The 14,181-nt window shown below is 41.2% G+C and overlaps 1 protein-coding gene across 1 annotated transcript in view; it reads right to left on the reverse strand.

Annotated features, from left to right (window-relative positions):
- Window positions 1-7,252, reverse strand: part of TRPC7 (transient receptor potential cation channel subfamily C member 7) — a 223,453-nt gene extending 216,201 nt beyond the window's left edge. Inside the window, exons 1-2 of the mRNA XM_061613403.1 lie at window positions 7,210-7,252; window positions 6,029-6,807 (exon numbers count right to left, since the gene is read on the reverse strand). Of these exons, the coding sequence (XP_061469387.1) occupies window positions 6,029-6,807; window positions 7,210-7,252 (822 nt within the window). The remainder of the gene's footprint in view (window positions 1-6,028; window positions 6,808-7,209) is intronic.
- Window positions 7,253-14,181: the final 6,929 nt, after the last annotated feature.

Below are 14,181 nucleotides of genomic sequence, written 5' to 3' on the forward strand. Positions count from 1 at the left end.
CATCCAGTTGTGTCCCTTCACTTGCTGAAGGCTTTTTGATCCAGAAATGGAAGGAGGGAACAATTGTTTTTTCTGCTGCTTTCCCTTTCTTTCTAGGGATCCCTCCACCAAAAGCTGCTTCAAAAGGCTGGAAAATCATCCAGATCAGAATGGGAAGTAGCACCGACAAGTGCAGGAACAGGCAGAATTTGCAAAAATCTCTTCTCTACCCTTTTCATTCATGGGAGTTTTCACTGAAGTAAAGAACCTTCTGTAAGTGGAGAGGCATAACTGGATACAACCTCAATATACAACAGGCGAAATATTCAAGTATTTTGTGTCCTGTCAGTTACCCTGACTCTTTGCCTCCATCCTAAAAAATGCAGCAGCCATTTAGGTCCCTCCCTTCTTATGGGTCATTGTTATACAGTTAAGCAGTTATACATAAGATCAAGCACTAAAGGCTGCCTCCTTCCCTTAGTACCTACAGCCAACAGATATTTCTATCAAACTTTAAAAAGTTTTGAAATTGGGCAGCTATAGTGAATGCACCAGGGGAGCAGAAGACCTGACCTCCTCTCTGAGATATTGTACTGCCCTACAAATTTGTCAAAATGCAAACACAATTTGGGTTGGTCTTTCACAGACCAATCCACTTCTTGTGTAGCTTGGAAAAATTTAGTAATGTGTCTCTGAGCATATGGTGAGTGATGGCAACACCTGCCATCTCCAAAGATGGAGAATTACATTTTTGTATGTTTGTTGCTGTTCTAATTACTTTGCTTCTTTCCTGTGTTACTACTCTTTCTACAGAGAATCTCACCTAGAAAATTATATTTCTCTCATTATTCATCCTAGAGATCTGTGTCAAACTTATTTTCATTAATTTCAAAGCTTTTGTATTGGTCAATGTCATATGATGGTGAAGACTGCCTTTTGTGTTCTATTTCTATTTGGGTGCATTAACAGTTAAATCTGAAACTGCCGTTTGATGTAAAATCAGACTGATTACAATATGTTGCTTAAGCAATGACTCTGGCTGTTGGAAAAAACAAACTTGGCCTGCTCAAGATCCATGTTTTCAGCTTGCTATGCTTAAACTACTCCACTTAAGGAAAGGTGGGCATGGTCAATTAAAAACATAGAGCACACCTAGAATTTTTCTAGAATATATTTCACCCTCCCACTGTTTTATCTTGTGCAAACTGAGACACTCCTCATCTCCATTGGAAACTATTCCGCAAAAAAGTCAGTGCCATTATTCCACAATTGTTTTTGGAGATTTTTTAGTGTAAATTTTGCAGAGTGAATTTCTCTGCTTTTTAATCCGGGAGGTAAGAAATGGGGTCGTGTGCAAGTTTGCTGAGAATAGATTGATCATTTGCATGCTTATTGAGTTCAATGGGATTTACTCCCCTGCATCATGCTTAGGATAGGTGAAACTGACTGTGGGGGAGGAGGAGGAAGAGAGGGCTGGAGTGGGCGGGGGGAGGAAGAAGGAAGAGGGGAGGGGAGGAAAAAGGGAGGAGAAAGGGAGAGAAGAGAAGGAGGGAAAAGCTGGTCTGATCATTTCCATGCTTATTGAGTTCAATGGGATTTATGCCCCTGTAATCATGGTTAGGACAGGTAAAACTGACCATGGAGGAGGAAGAGGGGAGGGGATTAGAAGGGGATGGAGAGTGGGAGGGAGGAATGAAGGAAGGGGGAGGAAAGGGGGAAAGGGAGGGGGTATGAGTGTGGAAAAGGGGAGGGGAAGTTTGATCATTGTCATGCTTTTTGAGTTCAATTGGATTTACTCCTGTACAATCATGTTTAGGATAGGTGAAACTGACTTGGGGAAGGAACAGAGAAGGGAGAGGGGGGAGGGGTTACAGGAGGTGAGGAGAAGGGGAGGCAGAGGGGAAGAGATTGGCTAGGTGGGCACTGGGCAGAGGGAAAGCCCCTTTCCTTTCCAAAAGGTAAACATTGTAAACAGTATCATTGCTTTTCAGGGTTTTCCCACCTTCCCCATTCTACAGCAGGCACATGTTGTCTCCCACCCAAATTTAAACCAAAGCTGTCCCTGGCCACATCCACACCAGACTTTTATTCCACTTTAGACAGTCATTGCTTCCCCCAAAGAATCCTGGGAAGTGCAGTTTGTGAAGGGTGCTGAGAGTAGCTAGGACAGAGCCTATTCCCCTCACAGAGCTGCAGTCCCCAGAAGAGGGGCGACTGTTGAACCACTCTGGCCACTGGACCTCTGTCAGAGGAATCGGAGTCTCATCACAACTCTCAGCACCCTTCACAAACTACACTTCCCAAGATTCTTTGGGGGAAGCCATGACTGTTTCAAGTGGAATAAAGGTCTGGCATGAGTGTGGCCACCTGGTTAGCCAAGCCAAGCAGCTGTGAGTCTGGCTTTTAGAACACTGACAGTTGGTTCTGACAGAGCATGACTGACGTTATAACAGACTTCAATCCTAAAATTCCTTAAATTAATTAAAAATTAGCAAGGCATTTTTTTAACTTTTAAACAGCAGATGTTGAAGGTCAGTATGGGGCAAGGTCAGTAATAGGATTACAGGTACTCTGAGAACATGGCTGATTTTTAATTAATTTCAACTAACTATGAGAACACTGACAGAAAAAAGTCCAACGGGAGTCTGGATTTTTTTTTCTTGTTTTACACTTTGATCTCTCAGTTCTCTCTGACTGTTGTGTGTATTGCCATGAAGACTTAAGAGGGTTGTTAAGCAAGTGTTTCTGGGTGCAAGACTATAAGTTTTGTAAGGTTTTGTTTTGAAATGTGCTTATGGGAAGCATCAGAATGGCATGGAGATATTTTCAATTTAACATTGCGGAATGTGAAATATCCATGCTGGCTATAGTATACAGGCACTCTCGTGGCTGTATACTTTTGGTGCTGTTCAGACTGATTTGTAGGATTAGTTAATTACTCATACAACAGCTATACCAGTTGTATCTTTTAAACAATCATCAAGAAAGCTTCGCTTCGCATTGCTGCATATAAAAAGGCATGAATTGCATCCACCGGAGATCTGTGCCTTCACTTGATTCCTCCCGTGAGGTAAATGGGTTACACTGAGGCATTATGTGAATTGCTGCTGTGCAGATACCCCTTGCTACATTGTTTGTGATCATAACTACTCCAAAGTTGCCATAACAACAATAAAATATACTGAGGAGTCATGACGGATTATGTGGAGGCCATTCACATGTTCCTACACAATAATCTTAAATCTTAGTCCAATAGAAAACACTACAATGTTTTGATTACTGATGAAAAGCATACCTGGCTACTGCCATAACCTGAGGGTAAAATCCTAGCACTAGACCCAGAAAAGTACCATCAGGCACTGAACCTAACTTGCCTGGGAAAATGAACCTTCAGTATTGTCCCTCCTCGCTCCACGCAGCGACCAAGTCGCATGGTGGGTAAGCCATCATTATACTGATCTTGGTCTGGATTTAATATCCAATTCCCACCATAGTTAGACCCTGAATAATAAGCACCATGTCTGTAGGATTCCTAATACCTAAAGAGGACAGCATATTTATTTATATCTCAATCTCCTCCCAGCAGGAGCCCAGGGCAGCAAACAAAAGCGCTGAAAACATCATAAAAACAGACCTTAAAATACATTAAAACAACTTTAAAAACATTTTTTTAAAAAGCTTTAAAGACATCTTTAAAAAAAGAGTTAAAAACACATTGTTTAAGAAAAAACGGTTTTTTAAAAAAGCAATTCCAACACAGACACAGAATGGGATAAAGGCTTAAAAGGCTTCTTGAAAGAGGAAAGTCGTCAAAAGGTGCCGAAAACATAACAGAGATGGCGCCTGTCTAATATTTAAGTGGATGGAATTCCACAGGGTAGCTGCCACTACACTAAAGGTCCATTTCCTATGTTATGCAGAACGGACCTCCTGATAAGATGGTATCTGCAGGAGGCCCTCACCTGCAGAGCACAGTGATCGACTGGCTATATAAGGGATAAGACGGTCTTTCAGGTATCCTGGTCCCAAGCTGTATAGGGCTTTGTACACCAAAACTAGAACCTTGAACTTGGCCCAGCAGCCAGTGCAATTCTTTCAGCACTGGGGTGACATGTTGGTGATACCCTGCCCCAGGAAGCAGTCTCATTCCAGCTTCCAGAGCAACCTCAAGGGCAGCCCCACATAGAGTGCATTACAGTAATCCAGCCTGGAGGTTACCAGTGCGTGGACAACAGTGGTTAGGCTATTCCGGTCCAGAAATGGCCGCAGCTGGTAGAAGGCACTCCTGGCCACAGAGGTCACCTGGGCCTCTAGTGACAAAGATGGATCCAGGAGCACCCCCAGACTACAAACCTGCTCTTTCAGAGGGAGTACGACCCCATCCAAAGCAGGCAACTCACCAATCATCCAAACTCAGGAACCACCAACCCACAGTGCCTCCATCTTGCTAGGACTCAGACTCAGTTTATTGGCCCTCATCCAGCCCAGCACCGAGTCTAGGCAGCGGTCCAGGGCTTGCACGGCCTCTCCCGATTCAGATGTTACAGAGAAATAGGGCTGGGTATCATTAGCATACTGTTGACACCTCGTCCCAAATCTCCTGATGACCGCTCCCAAGGGCTTCATATAGATGTTAAACAGCATGGGGGACAAGATGGTACCCTGCGGCACCCCACGGCACAACTGCCAGGGGGCCGAAAGACATTCACCCAATGCTATTCTCTGAAAGCGACCTTGGAGATAGGATTGGAGCCACTGTAAAACAGTGCCTCCAATACCCATCTCACCAAGTCGGTCCAGAAGGATACCATGGTCAAGGGTATCAAAAACCACTGAGAGATCAAGTAAGCATAACAGCATTGCACTCCCCCTGTTCTTCATATTTATGGTACCTGACTCCACATATCACCAAAGACAATGTTCATACCGAATAATGGGATGGACAGTATGCAATCTCTCAGGAACCCAAAGGCAACACTGATAAAGGGCCTGGAAAATAACATCATCAAGGTACTCTGAAACTGAAACAACTACATTTCCACAGACAGATATTTGAAATAGGATTATAAACAAACAGGGATTAAGCATTAAACTATGACAATTTAAAGCAGTGTCTGAGAAACCAACAGGCATTCTACCCTTCTTAAAAGAAGTATTAATAATCTCCAATGGCTTTTCCCATAAGATTTGAGTGATTATGTTTCAAACTAGCTTTTTAGGATTTGGTTACAATGTGAAAATATCTCAGATTCTAACAGGGACAGAGGGGAAATTTATTCCATCTGCATGTGAATCAGCCTAGTTCCCTGTCCCTGTTCCACAAATATAGGATGGAACAGACCCGTGATTGAGTGCATGGAAAGAGGGCATGGAATGGAGAACCCTAGATTCTGTCAAGGAGAAACAAAAAGGGTTCTTACTTTCCACATGGTGGAGGTCTGTTACGCGGAGGACCCAAATCAAATTGATTCATATTTCTCATTCATAATGTAAACCTATCACAATATAGTCTGAAATCAGTTTCCTTTATAGGAATTTCTAGCATGTGCTTTCCCAAAGGGTTAAACCAGGTACACATTCAATGTGTTATGTATTTTGTTTATCAAATAGAAGCTCTAGGGGGGCTAATCAGGAATGCAACCAGAGAGAGAGAGAGAGAGTAGGATTTTAATCCTTCTCTTCCATGCTGCAGTCCTAATGACCCACACCCTTCTGATTTGTCCCTGGAGGGCACTTCCATTGGCACTAGTGGCAGTTTTCTTCTGAGGATGAAGAGCAATTTTGGGGGGGATTTTCACTGGAATCAGAGTATTTTGGGAAAGGATCAACCCTCCACCCACTTGGTGTTAATCCTCATTCATCCCCTCATGGCTGCAATTTCAAAACAAAAGACAGACATGTTAAATGCATACTCACATTGAACAGATAGTTTAGTCTGATCCTAAAGTTTCTTTGTGAACTCTATAACCCCATTGATTTTTTAGGAGGGGTAATAAAGTAAATGAATATATTCAACTGGAGGAAAAAAACATTTTTCACCTTGTATTACCTTAAATTCTGTCTCAATGTTGGCTAGCCTTGCCAATTCGTTGCTTAGCTCTAAAGCAGTGAGAACAGGGTCTTCGCTAGACAGGGATAAATAAGCGGCACTTGCTAATCCTTTGTAGGCATTCATTCTTGATCGCGAATGACTGAAGGAATCTTTTCTTTGCTTCTCAAAACATTCATTGCACTTACAGAAGTAGTCATGGGGCCTTTCTATCCGTGCCCCTTTTAGCAGCAATATATGAACAATTTCGTATTCCTGGCAATGCGCAGCAAGTATGATAGGAGTAATGTCATGGGAAAAACGGGTTCCATCTTCATCATAAGCATAAAAATCATCATCTCGTAGCTCTTGCTCCAGGGGACTGAGAGTGAGGCGCTGTCCTTGTGCAAAGGCTGGATGGTTCAATATTGCTTCCACAATACGCACATATCCTTTGCTGATGGCTAACAAGAGTGCATCCCCAACACGAGCCAGATTGTCCTTCTTCAGAAGGAGTTCAGTTACTTCCAGGTGTTCATTGCCTACCGCCAGCTGCAGAGCATTTTGCCCCATGTAATCAACGCAGTTGAAGTTCAATGTTTTGGATTCCTCCAGCATTTTCCGTACCACTGGAATGTTGCCATATTCTGCAGAATCCAAGAAGCGCTCTTCCTCGGGTGTCAAACTGGTGCCCTTCTCATTAAACATGTAGGCTGGGCCTCGAGTGGCCTGCCTCCTCCCTTTCTCCCGGAGGGTGGTGTGCCGTCGATGCATGTTCTTAGAGTTGTGGTTTTTCAAGCCTGGTTGGAAACAACAAAATATAGTGGATTTCTAAAAGACAAATGCTATCTGTCGGTCTGTCTATTGATTACCTTGTGCTTGATCTGGATTTTATTTCCCAATGATATCAATGAAAGACAGAGTTAGGCAGAGAGTTGTAGGAAATGGTGCATCACAGTCCCAATGAAAATCAGGCCATGATTGCCTAGTTTTAAACAAAAATAATAATTTCTTGTTGTGATTACTAAGTATGCAATTAAAGTAATATAGTTTGACCCTAACTTTGACTGGATTGTATCCATTATTTTTCAAATAAATAAAGCAGGCATGCAAATGCTTGTCTACATAGCATTTTTTTTAAAGGATTTACGTGATTATTAACATACTGACCTGCAATGAATGAATATCAAGTCACCAGGTACCAATCAGAACCAAGCAACTGTTCGGTTCCAGTCCCCAACACATAGCTACCACTGGGTTAATCACATCCAGGAAGAGAAGGTGACTGGCAGCTCAGTGGTGCAGCTGGAGACCCAAGTGCCAGTGGCAATACCAGCTGAGAGCCGCTGATGGCTGCAGGCAGGATAGGTGACAGACCCAGTGGGCCCTGCCAGGATAAGTAGGCCCAGAAAACTGTCCAAGTATACCAAGTGCTAATGCACCCCAAGTATGCTGGGTCTGAGTGAGTTTTTAGTGAAGATGCTGACTGTATAAACTGGTGCTTCCAGGCATAACCCCACAGTTCACACATGGCCACCACAGTTCATATGATCATAGAAGCACTTTTTCCAGTATGCTGCAATCACACAAATAATAGCAGTTGTGTGACAATTAGACAGACAGACATGCCAGTTCACACAACCAGCACTTCCACACTGTTCTACAATGTCATAAGCAGATCAGAGGCACTTCATGCTCTTATAGACAATGATGTACAGGGTGGAGAGCATCAAAACTGAACCTCTCTTGCCAGTTCCTCTTATAAAGCACCTCAAAAGTAAGTCCCCCAAAAAAGTTTCCAGACCCTCCATTAACTCCCCCTGCCGGTTTGGTCTTAGCAATTTTAAAATACATACTCATAGTCTGAAGTGCAGATTTGATAGTTGCAGCATGACCCAGAGTGAAGTTATGAAGTGCCTGTTAAAGGATCAGTCATACCTGTGGGGGTTGTTTGATTCAGAGCTCAGTAAAGTCAAAAATAATGTTTGCATTTTGGAAGACACCTTTAAAGGCTCACACAAAGTGGAATTCACCACAGTAAATTGTATGGTCAATAATTCAATACTACTTGGAATAATTCCAGAAGCAATTAAGTACTGATGAAAGAAGGGCACAAGATTCAATAATTTATTGCAATATCCTTTCCCAGGTTCTCAGCAGTTTTACAATATATTGTTTGAAAACTAAAGATGTAAGAGTAATATATAAGCCATGCTGCTTCTCTGAAGTCATTAATCTCCAGAATAGATTTCTCAATTTGAACGTACATTCTCAGCTGAGATCTCATGTCACCTTTTAAAGCCAAAGTCTGCAAAAGGTCACCAATTATAAAGATTTCCTTCTAGGAGAATCCCTAGGGATTTCTGAAACTTCACATCAAAATGCAGATGTTCACTTAGTGCTTAAGTGTGATTTAGATGGTAAGTGACTTTGTTGCTCAAGTGAAATTCAGGGAATGTGATGGCAATTATCAGGTGAAAATCTGCTGCTAATCAGAAGTGCTTGTTTTAGATGATGTTAGTAGTGACTTTTCATCAATGACACATAAACTTAGTTATTTGGGTGGAGAAATCCAAAAGGGGGAAGGGGTAAAGAGCCAAAATGGATGGACCACCTTTACCCATGCCCTGCCAGGTTCATGCTGGCAGAATGGGAGATGGATGGGAGAGTTACGCTTCCCCTCCTGTTCCTCTCTCTCTCTCTCTCTCTCTCACTCACTCACTCACTCACTCACTCACTCACTCACACACACACACACACACACACACACACACACACACACACACTTTCCTCTGATTGATTCCAATGGGAGGAAAATAAACTAAACCAACTCCTTGGACTTGAGTAATTTGTCCTACATTCCAGGGGCATATCAGAGGAATAAAAGAACCCTATGGCCCCTGGAATGCCATCCCAGGGACCACAGGATTGCAGGCTTAATGTCTAGGAGCAAGGGGATTTTCTTCTAAAAGTTGCTAAGCTTAATTTAATTAATTTTCCCCTTGATCAAATGTCATTTTAAAACACAGTTGGTGTTTTATAATAATTAATATTGTGTTATTAATTATTTCAGACATACAGCTCCCTGGAAGCTGATAGAATGGTCAGTTAACAATTTCTAGACTATAATACCATAGAGGTGTTTCTTCTTGATTGTTCCTTAAGTTATACATCAATAAATTATCTAGTTTTCCCAATGGCTTAAGTCAGGGGTGAGGAACGTTTTTCAGACTGAGGGCCACATTCCCTTCTGGACAACCTTCTCAAGGCCACGTGCCAGTGCCTAGTGGAGCCAGAGGAAAAAGTTGGTGGAATGATGAATGTAGATTTTACCTTTGTAAAGTAAGCTAGTTTCTATACATGCTCGTATGCCCACATACTCATACACAAACTCATACGCTTATACTTGTGTGGCTGTACATGTTTGGGAGATTATGGTTGTTGGAAAATATCTGGAAAAGAAAATGAAGGATTGGGCATGTAATGCCCCTATAGCTGGGGGAGGAACATACACATGGTCCCAAAATGAGGGAGCTGCTTTAATAAAATGTTTGGAAACTACCATGTTAAAGGGCCATCTTTGAAATATGTTACCTTTATGGGAGCAGAGAAAAAGCAGAAGTTAAATTAAGTAGGAAAAGCAGAGGAGCAAAAGGGATTATGGAAAAAAAGTAGGAACCTCTGAATTGCATATCACTATTCTGGCTTTGTATGACTTATTATCACAGTCTGGACTTCATGCATCTCCAATATAAGAAGGAATAATAATATCCCTATTCTATTGTTCTTTTGGCTCTTTTTTTTTGCACAAGAATATTTTGCTAGACGTATTGATAATTTCCTACTCTCTATGGGGAAAATTACATAAAGTCTTATTCCCACAATAATAAATTTTGGTTTTCCATCTTTCCCTGTCCCACACAGTACAATGAGATTATTTTAGGAACAACTTTTGTTTTAAGTTATACCAGTATCAAACTTGTCTTTGTCAACTATATGGTACCTAGGGATAAGCAGATTACCCCCATACAATTTGTCCCATGAGTTCCCGGCATGCTACTTCTTCTGACTTCCAATTTAACTAGAAATCTTTTTAAGATTAATTCCACACTTGGAGCTTTCACAGTCTGATACAACTTTTCATTTCTTCACTTCCTTTCCATTGGTTTTCCTCTTCTACATTACTGATGCATGCGTGTGTACTGATAAAACACTGCAACAAAAAATAAAAGCAGGCAGTCTTGACGTGGTTGCATACATGTATGCATCAAGAATGTTTGCACACAAAAACAACAAAGCAGGAATGCCTGTATGGTGGAGCGATAACATGGTTCCCTGCTCCCCTGACACCGGCATTGCTGCTGCTTACCTGGTTTGGTCGAGGCAGGGCAGTGGTGATGTTGGGGCTGAGCAGGTGCACTGGTGGGAGTGCTGGGTGCCTCTGCCAGTACAACTGCACAGCCTCAGCCTCGCCACTGATCCGCCCCTTCCAGGTAAATGGCAGTGATTTAGGGAGGACAGCTTCACAGCACTATCCCACTGCAACAGCCACTCATGCAACCAAGGGTCTTGTGGTACCTTGAAGACTAATAAATTTATTATGGCATAACCCAGCCTTTCCCAATCTTTGGGTCCCCAGATGTTGCTGGACTACAGTTCCTATAATTCCTGACCATTGGCCATGCTGGCAGGGGCTGATGGGAGTTGTAGTCCAACAACATCTAGGGACCCAAAGGTTGGGAAAGGCTGGTATAAACCATGGATGGGCAACTCCACAAGTTTTCAGTTTAGATCTCTAGCAAGATCTCTCCCTCCTCTGGCATTCTGCTGAGTAAAAAAGAAGATAGAAAAAGAGAGAGGGAGAGAGAGAAGGGGAGGCATAAAGACAGAAAAAGGCTGGCCCCACTCACTGCCAGCATGTGACTCTTAACAGACTACCTACAAATGAATGTGGCTTTCACTATAAAAATGTCAATCACCTTTGGCATAAAACTTTGCGGACCAGAGTCCACTTTATCAGATGCATAAGATGTTATTCCAAGTTGCCAGGTATACACACAAGGTTGTGTATATTAACACATTCTGTAATTCATGCAGACCTCACTGCTTACAATTCCACCTCCCCCCCACACACACAAGGCATCAAAAGACTCTCATAGTGTAACATTTACCACTTTTACCTATCAATTTTATACAATTCTCATATTTCCACATTTTAATCATACCATCCAACAGAGAATGCCCTTCTTGGAATCTGCAGAAAATCCCCAAGACAAGAATCTTCCAGTGATTTCATAATCTGAGAGATGGAAATTTATAAAAGTTGTCTTGTGCTTGCAGTAGCGTGGCAAAGCAACATGAAAGTAAAGTAATTCAAGTAAAAATTGTTATTGAAATTTAAACATTTAGGCTGAAATCCTGACCAAAACACACAAGTGACTAAATCCCATTGGACGTTGTGGGACTTGCTTTTGACTCTAAGAAAACATGCTAAGGACTGTCCTATTAAAGGACGAGAAATGCTCCTAATGGTGAGCCAGATACTACAGAGATGAATGAATTATCTCTAGCACTTGCTAATACCAAAAAAAAAAAAAAAGGCATGAAAGGGGGGAAGCCTTACAAAGAAGCCAACTTTCTTAACTTTGAACACTTCCAGGCACAATGTCAGCCATCAACTCATGTTCCATTAAAATATATTTGAGTTGCCTTTGAATTATGACTGAAGAGTGACAGGGCAAACTGTAGTCAGTTACAGGAGATCTGTATGTTATGATGTTTTTGTTTTTAAATTCTTGCTCTGCTCTAGTTTGGGAACTAATCATATGTACAGAATAAGTATGATGCATTTTTAAAAAAAATCTAATTGTGACTTGATTGCACTTCTCTTAACATTTTTATTTAATGGTGCTTTGCATTTAAATTACACTGTATTTGCATATTTTATGAAAGCTCCTAGTGATCAGTCTCATCAGACACAGCAATTAAAATGGGGTGCTTTTCTAGGAATGGTGTGTTGACATTTAATGGCATTGGAGAACAATATTTTGATAAACAGTAAGCTCCCAATCCTGCTCTAGTCATGCTTGTTGCTAGAGTAACATCAGATCCATTCATCAGGTTCAATGGGGACTTCATACCAATCACAATGTATTCATTCACACATGATGTGTGTGAATTTCACTTGCTGGATAGGGACATAAAACCCATTGATCACATTTTGACTTAAGATGAGCTTTGCCTAGGTTAAAGTTATTCAGAAGCAAGGAGTTTCTATGTAACAAGAACATAAGGTTGTATTCAGTGTTAGCCCTACTCATAGTAGACCCGCTGAAACCAAAGGACTTGAGTTACTGATGTCCACCAATTTCAATGGGTCTACTCTAATTAGGGCCAGTGATGGATATAGCCCATTGTATCTATCTTCCAGCATTATTAGATGTTGACAGCTATTTCCCACCTTGTAAGAAGCATCACCTTATGACAAGGTTTGACTACAGGATGGAAAGATTTCATACTATCCCTTGTAATAAGGTTTATATATGGAATTATTTTAGTTATAAATCTAGTGAAATCATTGCCTTTTGGCTATGTAATGTCTATACAATCCTACAGCTGCATAGGGATTTCTCAGTTTAATGCCCATCCCATCACCCAACTTCATTTCATTTACCTGGTGTATGTTTGTGTATGCACACACATGCATACTCATGTAAGCTGTCACCTGTGCTAGGAGTGCTCATTTTCATATATCCTATTCTTTCACAGAGAAGCCACACTCATGGAAGCATAGGCAGCATATACAGGCAACACTCTTATGACAAATTATGCATGCCTTTGAGTAACCGATTTCAATGAGACATCTGCATAATTTCTCCAGATTTTTTTGCTTTTATACCTGAATGAACTAATCTTTTATTATCTATTTGTAAGTATTATCAGTTTTAAAATTGGCAACATAGTAAAACAATGATAAATACAAAATGAGATCATAGATCATATACCCTTGTCAACCTTAACCTTATGCCCATCCAATGAAAATAAAAGAGCAAAATTAATAGGGAGAGGTTTTAGGCTTCAGTCCTATACACACCTAGTGCATTGGACTCAGCACTGGAGCAGACATGTAGGATTCCACTGCATGTCTCTTGTTCATATTCTAAACATTTCTTCTGGAACCAGTCATGCCTATGCAGAGTTGCATGTTTAGTGTATATGATTGTTCTTCTTTTAACATTATCCTATCTGTCTTCTGGCCAGTTCTTTATTGATGGAACTTCCTTACACTTCAAGCATTCTAAAAACTGTATGTTCAGTTTAGCCACAAAGCAGCTCTAGACTTCCATTCTTCACCATAATTTTGGGTGGGCCCAAACTGCAGGAATGTGATTTCAAAATAGGTGATTGAAATAGCAGCTTATATGGGTTGACCAAAGCTAATTTATCTTCCCCTTCTGCTTGTTGCCAGAATGATGTAATTTTGAGGGAAAGCCAAAACATGTGCAGTAGGTTGGCTTGTTGTGCATTACATCTCTGATCACTGACAGATATCCCACATTGAAGAATCTAAGCAAACCGTATTAAGTGGTAATTTTAAGTGTAGTAATACCAACAATGGAATGACATTCTGCATGGCGATGGGCCGAAGTCATACAATTCTGTCCCACTTGTCATTGACAACATTCAGTACTTATCTTTGAAAAATTCTGAACTCCTTATTTAAAAACAAACAAACAAACAGAAAAGTCAAATGTTGTTGAAGCAGGATACTGATGTTTGGCTCCCAGAATTCTGGTCAAGTGATTATAGTTGATCCACATCCTTTTATTGTATTTGGAAATACCATGGAAGTCTATTGCATGGCAAAACTGATTGCAGTTGTGTGACAGTTTATTTACTATATTTATTTATTTATTACATTTATACTCCACCTTTCTTTTCATGATGGAAACCCAAGGCGGCTTACATATGAACATATAAGCATATGAAGCTGCCTTCTGAGACAGAGCATTCATCCATTTACCTCAATATTGTCTGTACTGACTGACAGCATCTGTCTAGGGTTTTAGATATGAATCTTTCCCAGTCCCACCTCAAGATGCCCATGACTGAACCTGAAGCCTTCTGCATACAAAGCATGTGCTCGCTCTACCACTGAGCTACAACCCTTCCCT

The sequence above is a fragment of the Rhineura floridana genome, chromosome 3, assembly GCF_030035675.1.
Source record: "Rhineura floridana isolate rRhiFlo1 chromosome 3, rRhiFlo1.hap2, whole genome shotgun sequence".
NCBI classification, from domain to species: Eukaryota; Metazoa; Chordata; class Lepidosauria; order Squamata; family Rhineuridae; genus Rhineura; species Rhineura floridana.